Raw genomic sequence first — 13,119 nt, 5'->3', positions numbered from 1 at the left:
GTCTTTTACCAAGACTTTTCTCAGTCACTCTCTCGCTGCACATACAATTCCACCTCCGGGGATTTGGCATCTTTCTGATCTGTACTTTGCCTTCCTTTGACTCCAGAGTCACTACCTTTCAGTAAGCTTTTCTACTCAGCCTCCAGACTGACCTTTCTAAAACATAAATCTGACTGTCTTTCCTGACGCACAGACCTTGAGTGGCTCTTCCTTTTCCAGGTTCCGGTGCCTCGCAGAAGATCCCGGGGCCGGCTCCTCGCCCTGTGTCTTTGCAGGTGCTCGTCTTGCTTCCTCATCGGTTCCCTGCTGACATCGCCTCATTCTCTGATTCTCCGCAGGTATCACCTCAGCAATCCCTCTGCGTTAAATTATAATACAATGTAATGTGATATGATATGATATAATTAATATGATATGATATAACATGCGAGGTAGGAAACGAGGGAACTTGACCTACCACATTATAACCAGGCCTTTTCTTCCTCTCCCGTAAGACATAAGCAGCTTGAGAGTAGAGATTTTTATCTGCGCCAGTGTCCGGCGTAGAACTGTTGCTCATTAATTATCGGAAGGAATAAAGGGAAGGAGAAGAAAACCAGGCCAAGACCCGCGTCCCCAGGTGCCCCTCTGAGGTGTGATGGGGCTCAGCAAAGAGCCACGTTCGAGTCCAGGGGTCCTGGCGGGAAGGCGCTGCGTGTCCGGCGGGTGGTAGGACGCTCTTGGTAAACGGTGGTACTAACCTCCCCTTTGTGCTATTGTTGCCATTCAGCCACCCTGCTGGCAGAGTAATCTTTTTAAAAGATGCTTCAAGCAGACCACTTCCTTACTCAGAACTCTCATAGAACAGTTCCAAATTCTCTGGCCTGGCACTTCACACCGCCACACCCTGACACAAGCCGTCTGGATTTCACACCACGTTTTAGTTTAAATCCTCTCCCAAGGATACTTTTCCATTCACCCTCAGACAGAGAGAGAGACACATCGATCGGTTGCCTCCCTCGTGACCCCAACCAGGGCTGGGGACTGAACCACAACCAAGGCACGCGCCCTTGACCGGAACCAAACCATGACCCTTTGTTCCTCAGGCCGCTGCTTCAGCCGCTGAGCCGAGCCGGCCTGGGCCACACCACTGTTTATATGCGACCTAAGTAAACAAGACTTTTTCCTTCTGGCGCTGCCTTGACCTGGCTCTGAGCTGCTGATCCTTGGGGTCCATTCAGTTCTGTCCTGTCCCTTTACCCTCGTGACTGGTAGTGACCCGGAAGGTGGCAGCACCCACGCAGCAGGTGGCCTCCAGAGCTGAGTCACTGCCCTGGGAACGGTGCCTGGTGAGGCTGGCTCAGGCAGACGGGGACTCTCCACCTCGCCTGGCTCTGGCCGGGCCCTCGGCACCACGGTGAGAGCAAAGGATCGGAGTGTCCAGAGTGTCACCAAGCAGAGAAGGAAGTGAAATAAAGCATTTGAAGAACCGAAAAGGAAGTGCTCCCAATGGTTGTCTCTGGCTGGTGTCCGGCAGAGCACTTTTTCTTGCAATTACAGTGTGGTCCATGGTGGTTTTACTTAAACCACCCGAGCTGTCCATGTAGCGAGGTCTTTAAAAATGGCACCAAGAGGATTTTGAAGCGGTGAAGGTTCTGTTTGACCTGTGAATTAAGAGAGCTCAAGCAATAAAATAATACGGAGTGATGCCAAGCTGTTGATAGTCTAGGAAAGGAGCAAATGAAGTCGAGGGTTTTTTTGGTTTTTATTATCCACAGGTACTCTGATGGATGTTGTTCTTTAAAAATAACGATGCTTTCATTTCATTTCCAGAGAAGATAGTGTTGCTTTTGAAAGGAGATTTAAAAAAAAAAAAGTCTGGCTTCTTTACTACCCCAGTGAATAGAGAAGGCCTCCGTGCAGAAAACAAACGGGCCCTCGGCCCTGGCCTCGCCCGCACACAGGCCTTTGTCACGGAGCAAAAGAAATGCAAGTCTGACCAGCAAGTATTTCAGCTGATCACGTCCCCCACCCCCACCCCCCAAAACAATGAAGAGCTCTCTGCATTTTTGAACAATACCTCTTAGGAAATACCACCAGCTCACTCGGGTCCTATATGGCCGTAAAACATCTGGTGACAACTAGTCAGCTACACGGATGCCGGACGTGGCCGGTTACACGTGAGCCCTCGGAATTGGGGATGGTAGAATCCCAGCTCTTGCTTTTTTGAGCATGGAATATTTTAACTTAAAAGATTAATTTTTCTTTGTTTTACTTTACATATTAGGTACCCAGTTAGTTCTAAATAGTGAAGTGCCCCTGAAGACACAAACCCAGTTGTTTTCTGGGGAGAACTGTCCTGAGCCCTGGGTGTGTGCGTGTGTCCTGTGACCACCCCGGGCCCAGAGGCGTTCGCATGACGTCCAGGGAGCTCTTGGTGGTCACCTATGTTATGAACTGTGACCGGAAGTTGTCCTTTATTTTCCCATCTACGTTTCATGAGTACTGTACGTATAAAGTTAGCCACGCAAAAATATGGGGGGGGCGGGTGTCAAAATGTTCCCCAGTTTTCACGAGGCGTAAGAACTGAGGCAGATTCTAGGAGCAGCCAGACCACACCCTGCGCCCTCCATCTCTCGTGCCCTCAGATCAATAAAGACGCTGGAAATGGCTCCGGCAGTCCGGGCCCAGTGGATTCTCGAACCCCTGCCACTCAAAGGGCGTGCAGTTTGGGGCGAGAGGATTTCTCAGAGTGGAGCTTTGTTCTTTGCCTTTGGACTTGTGCAGGGCAGGAAGACTGGCCTGCTTTTGGATAGAAGTTGCAAAGAAGTCCATCCCGGTGACCCTGCAGAAAGACGGATGCGCGTTCGGCCGCGCGCGCCCAGCCTCGGTGAGGGTGCGTTCGCGGTGCAGTGTGCGGCACTCGACCTGCGGCCGGGGGCCCTGAGCAGCGTGCAGGTGCGGAGGGGTTAACCAGGCAGAGGCGTCGGGGAGAGTTCCCGCCTAGGCACGGTTTGTTTATCCTGTCCTCTGAAGTCAGAGCCAACATTCTTAATGGTTTTGAATGACTCAGAATGTTTCTCTCCTGGCACGGTCACTTTCCACACTTGGGCTGTGACTAGAACTCCCTAGGTGAGGTCCAGAGCAGAAAGCAGCCTGTCAATTCATGTCATGTTTTAGAATCGTCTTATTTCAGAGCAAAGGCAGAACTGGGACACACAGCGTGCTTGTTCCCGAGATGCGGAGGCGGAAGCTGGGGCTCTGGCCACACAGCCCTTGGAGGACCGTCCAGGGTCCCCTTGGCCTCCCAGCCTGGAGAGCCCACTTGCCCTTGAGGAAGGTTTAGAGAATGACGCAGGCCCTGGCCAGTGTGCTCAGAGGTTAGACCGTCGGCCTTCACACCAAAGGGTGGTGAGTCTGATTCCGGCCAAGGAACATACCTGGGTTTCAGGTTTGATCCCCGGTTCAGTTGGGGTGCATATGGGAGGCAAGCAGTTGATGTGTCTCTCACATCAATGTTTCTCTCTCCCTCCCTCCCTCCCTCCTTCTTCCCCTTCCCTTCCACTCTCTCTAAAAGTCAATGGAAAAGGTACCCTCGGGTGAGGATTAACCAGAACAAAAGAAAAATAAAATTACTTAGGTCAGAAAGGAGAACCTCATTTTTACAAAATGAAACAAACCAGTTCTTTATTTGTGTAGCTTCCTCCCAATCTCCCTTGTCAATGTGTGTCTGTTAGCTCCTGGGCAGAAATAAGAATAATAACATCTCCATCTATGCCAAAATAGGAGATTTGATACACCTCTCTTTCTTTTTCTTTTCTTTTTTTTTCTGGATGCGAATTATGCCACAGGAGTTCTTAATAAAACAAACTTTGCGTCCTTCCCACAGGAGAAAGAATCGAGCTGTGTTCTAAGAACACGCTGTACTCTGGGCACTGAGTAAATGTAATCTTTAGAAGATGCTCTGGGAGCTTGAAAGTGCCTCTTGGTAAGAGAGGAACGGGATTGGGGGAAGGTCGGGGCAGGGACGCTGGGCAGGGCCTGGGGGACAGCCGGTGCCTCTCCTTTTCCTGCCTGGCTGAGGCCCACGGGAAAGGACTCGTTTCTCTGGAAACCCAGGTGTGAACCTGTGACCCCTGCTGGGCCCACCCAACACAGCCGTGATGGTCCTCCAGACCCCACGCCTCCTGTCCACAGCGGCCAGAGGAAAGCCCACGCAGGTCACACGGCCCAAGCCAGCCCTCCTCCGGCCGCTGGAGAATGATGTTGCCTTTGTTGGTCTAAGAACAACAACCTGCAGGAAGAAATGAGATACTTCGCCTAAGGAGGAAAAGCCGCCTGAGAGGATTCCCAGAGTCCTGCTCTCCTCCTTCCCGGTGCCCGTCAGTAACTGTCTTGTCGCTTTGCTACGTTGATGGCACAGTTGTTGCAGAGTGTGTTTCCCCCCAAGAATGTTAGTATCAAGTTAAGCATCTCCAGCCTGATCTTGAACTGTTCCTCGGTCCCGGTAATAACCAGGTGCCGTTTACCCTGGTCCCCGCCCACGTGGAGGACAGTCACCTGTGTTTACCTGGCAGCCTGGTTTCGGAGGTAAATAGCAGTGTTCCCCCGTCACCCACACTGTCCTCTCTAAGCAGTCCGTTTATTAGGGAGAGCTGGATGTTTGGCTGCATCCAGGTGTCTCCCCAGGAGGCGGCCGTGTCCCCATGTGTCACGAGTGGGCGCACCTTGGCTGTGGCTGGCGAGATGGAGCGGCCTGGGGCGGGGTGGGGGTCTCCCTTAAACCTGCCTTCGCTTTGAGAAAATGCCTGCTTTGTTACATTTGTGTGTACTTAAAATTTTATAATCTAGCAAATGTTTCAAATTTAAGCCATGGGTAAAATTTTCCTAACAGAAAATTACACAAAAAGCTGGGAATAGAAAACGTGTGTTGTTTTCGTCTTCAGGTTTTAATTTGCGTCGGAGCAGGACGCCCCGTCGCCCAGCTTGGCCGTTCCTTTCCCGGGCGATGCCCGCTAGCAGCCTTCCCGGGAGGTGGGCGTGAGGGGGGCGTGAGGGGGTGCTGGAGGCCCCGCGCCCTGCTGCTCAGGCGGGGTTCCTGTGCCCGCACCAGGAAGTGTCTTCAGGCCCGGGCAGCTCGGGGGCCAGTCCTGCCGTGTTTCTCCACCAGCGAGCGTGCAGGTCAGCACCCTGCGTCACGCGCGGCCGCCTGGGCCTTCTGAAGGTGTGGGGGCCTGGGGCTGGGACTCAGCCTGAGCGGAAGGGCGCTCACAGGGGTCGCTGCACCTTCCCATCAGGCTCAGGCACGTGGATCTTGTGTACCCTGTTCCTAAGGCGCCGACCGGAGTCTGGGGCCTCACCTGTGGGCCCGTAGCCTCAGTGTCCCTCTCCTAGGGTCGTCCCGTTGTCATAACGATGTGTGTCCACTCCTCTGGCCCCGCTGGCCTGCGCACTCGTGGGGACTGGGGCCTCGTCCACCTGTCTCATCTCCTGCCTTCCCTGATCTCAGCTTTTACCTTGTGTGTGTGTGGAGGGGGTATGCATACATGAGCATCCTCTCCCTCTCCCTCTCCCTCCTCTCCCTCTCCCTCTCCCTCCTCTCCCTCTCCCTCCTCTCCCTCTCCCTCCTCTCCCTCTCCCTCCTCTCCCTCTCCCTCTCCCTCTCGCTCTCCCTCTCCCTCTCGCTCTCCCTCTCCCTCTCCCTCTCCCTCTCCCTCTCCCTCTCCCTCACATACACACACACCTTCAATCCTGTTATTCAACTGCCTTGCCATCTAATTTCCCAAAGGTTCCACTTGCCAAATTCAGTGGCTTTTCCTCCTTTTTAGTAATCCACACCTCCCTGCTACATTTAACACGACGCTACTGTCCCCTCCATAACGCCCTCCCCTTTTTTCCACCTGCCCAGGCCACCCCGTGGAGCCCAGCCCAGGCCCCCTTCCTCCACAGGCTGCCCCCCAGCCAACGAGTCATCCTGCCCCAAGCGCATCTGTGCTGATGACTGCTGTCCTGTCGGTGAGGCGCCTGAGCACCTGCTGTTCGTGTAGCTCCCACTTCATCCAGTTACATTGTTACACGAAGCACAGCCACGTGATCCCCCGCGTTTCCCGGCCGGCAGCTCCCAGCTCTGCTGGGCTCTCGCCGGCGGTCGGTGGGTCCGTCTCTTTCAGTAGTGGGAGAAAGGACTTCGTCTGGCAGTGTGACTGTGGCGGTGGGCGTGTGCAGCCTCCCGGCTCAGGCCGGTGCTTCCCGCGGGTCCCTCGGAGCCGGGTCGCTCTGCGTGTGGTTCTGCCGCTTGCACGGGGTCCTCCCGCCTCGGCCCCTCGGTGCCTCAGCCTCCTCCGGCTGCTGCCGCTCGTGAACTCTGGGTCTGTGGCGGGGGAGACCGAGGGAAACGTGAACATCCTCACCAGGTTTGGTCCTTCCTGCCACTCCACGGCCTCGGCCCGTGGACCCCCGTGGCTCGTGCCCCCTCCCCCGGAGCAGCCCACGCGCAGCTGTCCTGAGGCCGGTCCGCCTCCCACAGCAGTGCCGATGGCCGTGCTTTCCCTGGCAGTACCCCACCCCCTGCGTGTGCTGCCCCGCGGGGCATGGGGGCCGGGGCAACAGGTATGGGAGTCGCCTGTGTGCCAGGTGTTGTGCGTGAGGACTCCCAGTTCCACAGCTCTGAGAGTTAACGCCATTCCCACGTCAACCGTGAGGAAGCTAAAGCTCACAGAGGGTGAAGTAGCCGCCCGAGGCTGGGTGACGAGTGGCAGGTGTGAATCCAGGTGCTCTGACCCACAGCCGGGCCTGCCCTGCCGGGCGCTGCGCGGGGCCCCCGGCGCTGGGCGGGAGGAGCACTAGGCACGAGCTCAGGGAGCGGGGCTCGAGGAAGAGCGGGGGTCAGGAGACGCTGTTTGTTGGCGGCTTCCATTCCAGGCGGGGATCCGCCCCCCAGCCCTCGGCGGTTCTGGGGACTGCCGGGCAGCCGAGCAGGCCTCCTTTGGGGGGCCTCCGTGACCAGGGCTGCCCTGCTGGGACTTGACCCTGGACTCCCCCCGAAGCTCAGGACTCCCCCGGGAGGCATGAGCCCGCCCGTCACTGCTCTGGAGACAGGTTTGGTACCCGCCGCAGTCCCGCACCTAGACTAGGATCATGGGCGAGGGCCACAGTTTCCAGGGCCCCCCAGGGAGGCAGGGGTGCTAGTAGGAAGCTGAAATGCATTTGTCAAACTCATCCTCACCGTTGAGAAACCTCATCACTAACACACAGCTTTCTGGACCAGACCTTTCTGTGCTCCGGATCCCCACCTGTCAGTCATGCCCACGCCGAGCGGCGGGGCTGTGCTGGGGGCCGTAGCTCTCCTGGGTTCTTCGTCCAGTGAAGCAAGGGGAAGGAGCGGGCCACAGGACTAGGCCGTATCGTTGGGAGAAGGTTCGTTGAAGGAGGACTTCCAGCAGCTTCAGTGACCTGTTCCAGATACTCCCCAGGCACCGGCCAGCTCCCGGCAAGCAGCCTGGGCATCCCTGGCGTGGGACACATCTGCGTCACTGTTGGGAAGGGCCTCTCCTCGTGTTCACGACCAGGCGGTTTTGGAAACACGCTGTTGTTTCGTAGTGGTATTTAAATACTCCAGAACCACGTGATATGTGACAACTCCACGTTGGTTTGCATCTTATGACTATCCTGAGAGCTGTCCCTTCCCACTTGTGCTTCTCAGCTAGATTTTTTCCGATGTCTTTTTTTCTGTTGTAAGACACTGTTGACTGTGGCTTTGCTCTTACCGGTCAGTCTCAGCTGTCCAGAATCTCCCCAGCGTGTCGTGTCCGTGTTCTGGTAGAATCTTCAAGTGCATGAGCATCATCACTGAAGAACACGTCTGGCCGCACTTGGCTTCAAGATCGTGCCTAAGAAGCACAGTGTGTTCTGAATCACGTATTAGACCAGCACCCTGTCCGCTGGTAAGCGTGGCCTGCTCCGTGGCCCCGGCTGCGTTCCGTTCCCCTGTGGAGTTGTAATCATTAGCTAGAAATTGCAGTCAGTGGGAACTTGTCAGGACAGTTTTCTTCCATCTCATCGTTGACTCAGCCTCCTCTTCTGGGAAATGGGAGCTTGGAGACTTAAGCCCCTTGTGAGGAACCTTCCTTGGTGCTGCTACAAAGGCACAGTTGCTGTGGCAGGTCCCATGTGCGGAAGAATAAAATATTCCCTTGAACCATCAGTTTTCAGAAACAAAGCCCTCGTGACAGGGCCTCCTCTCGTGTGACGGTGCCTTCCGGTGTCAGCTCTCAATTGTCCTCCGCCTCATTTCCCAGGTAGTAAGAGAAGATGGCACTTACAGGCTAGTGCTGCCCTCTGCTGGCCTTCCAGTGTCTGTGCTGCTGCCACAGGAGGTTGCAAAATCAATTTTGAAAATAGGAACGTTCTCTTCTGTGCAGGCTGTTTTCGTGCCTGTCGTCTGTGATCGGAGCTATAGGTTGATGCCATGTTTTATTTCACAAGACTTCTTGCCAGTCAAACCTCGATGACCTGTGACATGCATGGCCTGGTATCGACAGATTATTCTTAGCAGCAGCCCCGCAGGGCAGAGAACAGGCCAGCGTGTGCGCCGCTCACTGTGCCGCAACTTTCCCCAACTCTGTGTCCTAAGCAGGAAAGGCAAGGTGCTTCTTACTTGTTTTAAAAAATTCATCTCTTCCTGACATTGGTACAGTAATGAGGAAAAACAACAGACCCTTACTTCCCGTTGTTCTGGGGGGTTTCCTGAGGGCGCATCCCCCAGCAGGCGCCTCCTGAGGGTTTGTGCCGGGAACACCTGTCAGCACATTGCTCTTCAGCCCTGCCAGTGGAGGCTCGTGCTCGGAAGCCAACCTCGGGGGTTTTGTCTGAGTTTGTTCCTGGACGGTTCCCCAGTAAATTGTTTTCGAATGGCCATCAGGGTTTGGTCTCCGTTCCTTTTCTTTTAAACACTCAGCCCCCCATTTAATATCAGAAGAAGTCCACAGCACAACCTCCTGCTTCAAAGCAAGGGTGAAGGTCCATCCTCGAGCCTTAGAAAACTTCTGAGAAGCAGCAGAAAATATTAAAGACACTTATTTTGGTGAAATTAGCCAGAGGTGCCGTTTGTAGACCAGAGGGCATCTTCAGATTTGAGGGTTCGGCAGACGCCTCTGCAGTTAGCCACTCTGGGACGGGCCAGCGTCCGGCAGAATGTGGGGCTGGTGTGCGGCACGTCGTTCATGCGCCATGGCGGATCTCAGAGCCACACGTGCTGAGGGAGAGGTGACAGGGCTGCTGTCCCCATGGCTGGCCGTCACTGGGTGTTGACATTGTGCTGTTCCTAGTTCCAGTTGCACCACCTTGTCTTACCTTATTCACACCCGACCCTCTGTGGTAGGTACTGTTACCACCTGATCTTGCAGACGAGACCGCGGCTCAGGGCGTTGGGGTGATGCACCCACAGTTGTGCTGGAGCTGTTTGCAGGGTTCTTCTGGCTCCGGGAGTCTGCGCGAGACGTCTCGCCACATGGCGCCACAGAAGCAGAGAGCAGGAGGCGAGACCCTGGCTCTGTCCGGAGACGGTACTTTAGCATCGTCACAGTCGCCCGTGGGATCTTTTAACCAGTGGCCTTGCTCTGTGATTTGAGCCTCCTGGAGCTGAGTGGGAAACAGGGCTTTGGAGAAGGTGTGACTTGCTTAAGGTCTCACTGCAAGTCAGAACTGTGGCCCAGAGTCCCCTTAGTGCTGGCAAAGCCCTGCTCATGTCCCGGATTTCTCCTTCCTCCTGGTGGGTTGTCCGGTGCTGCTGCTGCTCATCGGAACCAAAGCTGGTTTGAATGGTTTGTTTCGGTGCTTAGTGGTGAAGCCCTGAACCTGGGGCCAGTTTATGCTCAGAAGTCCACGTGAAGATCAGTTGTTAGTGTCTTTAAATCCCTGAGCCGCATGACTAAAAGCCTGGTTTGAATCCTGGTCCTGCCATTCGTAAACTCTGCGACCAACAGAAGTCATGTACTCTCCATAAACCTCTGGTCCCTCACCTGGACGACGGAGGCAACCGCCAGCCTCGTTAGTGGCTGTGCACGCTGAGGAAATGAGCAGGAAGCACACAGCGCAGTGTCGCGCAGGGTAAGAGGAAGCTGTTGGTTCTTTTTTTTTTTTTTTTTTTTTTTTTTTTTTTTATCCTCACCCGAGGACATTTTCCCATTTTTTGCACAGACAGAGTGGGAAGGAGAAAGAGGAAGAGAGAGAGAGAGAAACATCGACGTGAAGGGACACATCGAGTGGCTGCCACCCGCACGACCAACCAGGGCCGGGGACAAACTGCAACCGAGGCACGTGCCCTTAGCGGGAACCGAACCCGGGTCTCTCCGGACCGCAGGCCGACGCTCTAACCGCTGAGCCAAACCGGCCAGGGCAAGCTGTTGGTTCTTAGCGTGCTTCCCATCCGCTTCTCAGTTCTCCATGGCCTTCCCCTGGAAAGGTGCTAGAGTTCTGATCCCTCCAATAAAAAGGCCAACGTTTGTTTAGTGCTTTAAATTTTGATTGATTGATTGGTTGATTGATTTTGAAAGAGCAAGGAAGGGAAGGAGGGGAAGAGAGAGAGAGAAACATTGATTTGTTGTTCCGCTTATTTATGCATTCGTCAGTTGTTTCTTGTATGTGCCCTGAATGGGGGTCGAACCTGCAACCTTGGTGTATCAGGATGACACTAACCAACCGAGCTACCCGGCCAGGGCCTGTTTAGTGCTTTAAAAGTTATAGACCGTTTCCATACAGTGCATTTCATGTGATCCTAAGCACACTGCAGTATAGGAATTGGTGTCTCCTGTCTCTGGGTCAGGATACCAAGGCTCAGGATAATCAGACGATGACCCAAGATCCCATAGCTAGTAACCAGCTCAGCCGGATGGGATTCAACCTGAGCCGCAGCTGCAGATGCTGCACCCTTTCATCTTCTTCCTGTGAGAAACATTCCCTGAAGGCATGCAAGGCGCAGAGAAGGACACCTAGCTGTCTGAGCCAGCACCAGACCAGTAACTGTTGCCTCTTCCATCTGACTGAAATCTCCAGGTTACATCTGTTGCATCCTGATGGCCGTAGCATTGTGTAGCATTGTGAAGCCACGTTCCTGAGGAGGTGTGATCTCAGATGCAATCTCCTTCTGAAATTCTCAGCCTCGGGGAGGCAGTCCTCATCCGATTTGCTCATGCAAGAACAGGCTGGCATCTCATGTCAGTGCAAACAATGCTCTCCCATTGTTCGGTTTTTGCCACACAGGAGTTGTGGTTTATTGATTCATATTTCATGCTTCAACTTTGCTATCAGATTTGGAAGACAAAGTACAAAGAAGGGCAACTTACTCAAAAGCAGCATAAAGTATGGTGGTGCCACCTAGTCTGGCTTTTGGAATGGGGACACGTCCTTGTGGGCTGAGTGACAGGAAGAAGGATTTGGCCTCAGAGATGGTTCTTTTCAAGCTGGAGATGGAGAGTTGGACCATTTTATGCGTGTGTTCTGTGTGCAAGAGTTGTTATAAAACAACATTCCTATCAAATGATGCAGCACCATAATGTTGTTGATGCTTGAAACAGGAATAGCCTGAGTTACAGAAATTCAGCCCTGCCGTGTCCCGGCCTAAAAATACAAAGCAATCAAGTTGGTTGTTGGAGGTTGGAGGGCGTGGGGACATGGGGACCTGCTGATGACCTGTGTGATGTCTTTCCTTGTGGCTCAGTGGCCCTGAGAGAGTCAGCAGTCGGCAGGGACCACTGCCTCTCGTCTCACTTTCCTGTGCGTGTCCTGGGAGGAGAATGCCCGAGCCCCTGTCAGCTTGTCAGCTGACGTGCTCATCTCTCCCCTCGTGACCCAGGTGCTTTGCCTCCTGTTAACCTGGTAGCCAGTCTCCTTGTGCACATCTGGCCTCCTGCTGTGGGACATGATATGAAAACAGGCCCACACTCAGGGTCTCTGTTCAGTGTGTTTTGTTAATGTCACTTTACAGCTACTCGCCAACTGGGTCCCTCAGTTTCCCCCCAAGAGCTAAAAAGCTGCAGGGAAGTGTGTGCCGGGGTCCCTCCTCTGAACACGCCTGTCAGCCTGGGCTCCCGTGAAGGGACGACCCCATCCTCGTGCTCCGGTGGACCGAGCAGCGCGCACGCACGGGGTAGGAGGGCAGCCTGCCACGTCCGCTCGTTTCTGCCCGGGGCGCAGAGCGGGGGTGTGCATGGAGGCACACGCGTGGGTGTGACATACATTTGATGTATGAGATAAGATCTTATCAAGCATCAGTCAGAGAAAGACATCCATCCTTCTGCAGATGTTTTTCCTCGTAACTGAAGTGTCTGTGTCATTTGTAGAAAATACCTCAGCGGCAAAAGCCATGACCAGTCATTTATAAAAATTAGCAGACCTCTTTGTTCTGGATTTTAGGTTTCTTCACCGAGGGGAATGCTCTGGCTCCATCCTGCAGACTCGGCCACTGATGCTGCGATGCAGCAGCGCCTACAGAGGGATGCAGGGGCCCGGAGGGAGTCGCACGGTCAGTGAAATGGTTATCCGAGGGCCTGTGCCGCCTCTGGCCCCGCTCTGCGCCGGATCCGAGTGCTCACGTCTCCCGCCAAACAGTTAACTGCCTGTCAGTTCGCGAGGGTGTGGTTTCTGTGCAGCGACGGGCTGTCGCATCTGCAACAAAGTGACTGCCACACGTGTCTGTCCCCTCATTTATTTATTATTTTGTCATCCTCACCCGAGGATACTTTTCCATTGATTTTGAGATGGGGGGGGGAGAGGGGGAGAGAGAGGAAACATCAATACGAGAGAGAGACATTGATCAGATGCCTCCCACACGACCCCAACCAGGGCTGGGCATTGAACCAGGGCACGTGCCCTTGTTCGGAATTGAACCCGCGGCTGTTTAGTCCACGGGCTGACACTCTAACCGCTGAGCCACAGCGGCCAGGGCCCTGTCCCCTTGTTCAGAGATGAAAGGCTAGCCTGGCAGCAGCAGGCCTGTGCAGTGGGCGCTTCTCCACCGCGAGGGACGAGTTTGTGCCGGGACCTGCTCAGACCCAGCCAAACAGCCTGCCCTCCTGGCTCACCAGCATCCTCTGAGCCACTTACATCAACCACGGGAACCTTGTAATGGGATGCTCTTCCCAT

The 13,119-nt window shown here is 54.5% G+C and overlaps 1 protein-coding gene across 24 annotated transcripts in view; it reads left to right on the top strand.

Moving 5' to 3' along the window:
- Positions 1-12,682, top strand: part of LOC118620512 — a 185,896-nt gene extending 173,214 nt beyond the window's left edge. For 6 of the 24 annotated variants that reach the window (XR_004957437.1, XR_004957430.1, XR_004957435.1 and 3 more), the window contains 2 exons: positions 220-338; positions 12,391-12,675. Coding sequence is in view for 2 of the 24 variants with exons in the window: in XM_036247649.1 (XP_036103542.1) it covers positions 220-338; positions 12,391-12,589 (318 nt within the window). In the remaining 22 variants the exon portion in view is untranslated. Of the gene's footprint in view, positions 1-219; positions 339-12,390 lie in introns of all 24 variants that reach the window. The other 18 variants (XR_004957434.1, XR_004957436.1, XR_004957433.1 and 15 more) reach the window with 11 other exon arrangements.
- The last annotated feature ends 437 nt before the right edge of the window (positions 12,683-13,119 follow it).

This window comes from Molossus molossus, unplaced genomic scaffold (genome assembly GCF_014108415.1).
Source record: "Molossus molossus isolate mMolMol1 unplaced genomic scaffold, mMolMol1.p scaffold_m16_p_7, whole genome shotgun sequence".
In the NCBI taxonomy this organism is placed as follows: Eukaryota; Metazoa; Chordata; class Mammalia; order Chiroptera; family Molossidae; genus Molossus; species Molossus molossus.
This window is presented reverse-complemented; position numbering and strand designations above follow the sequence as displayed.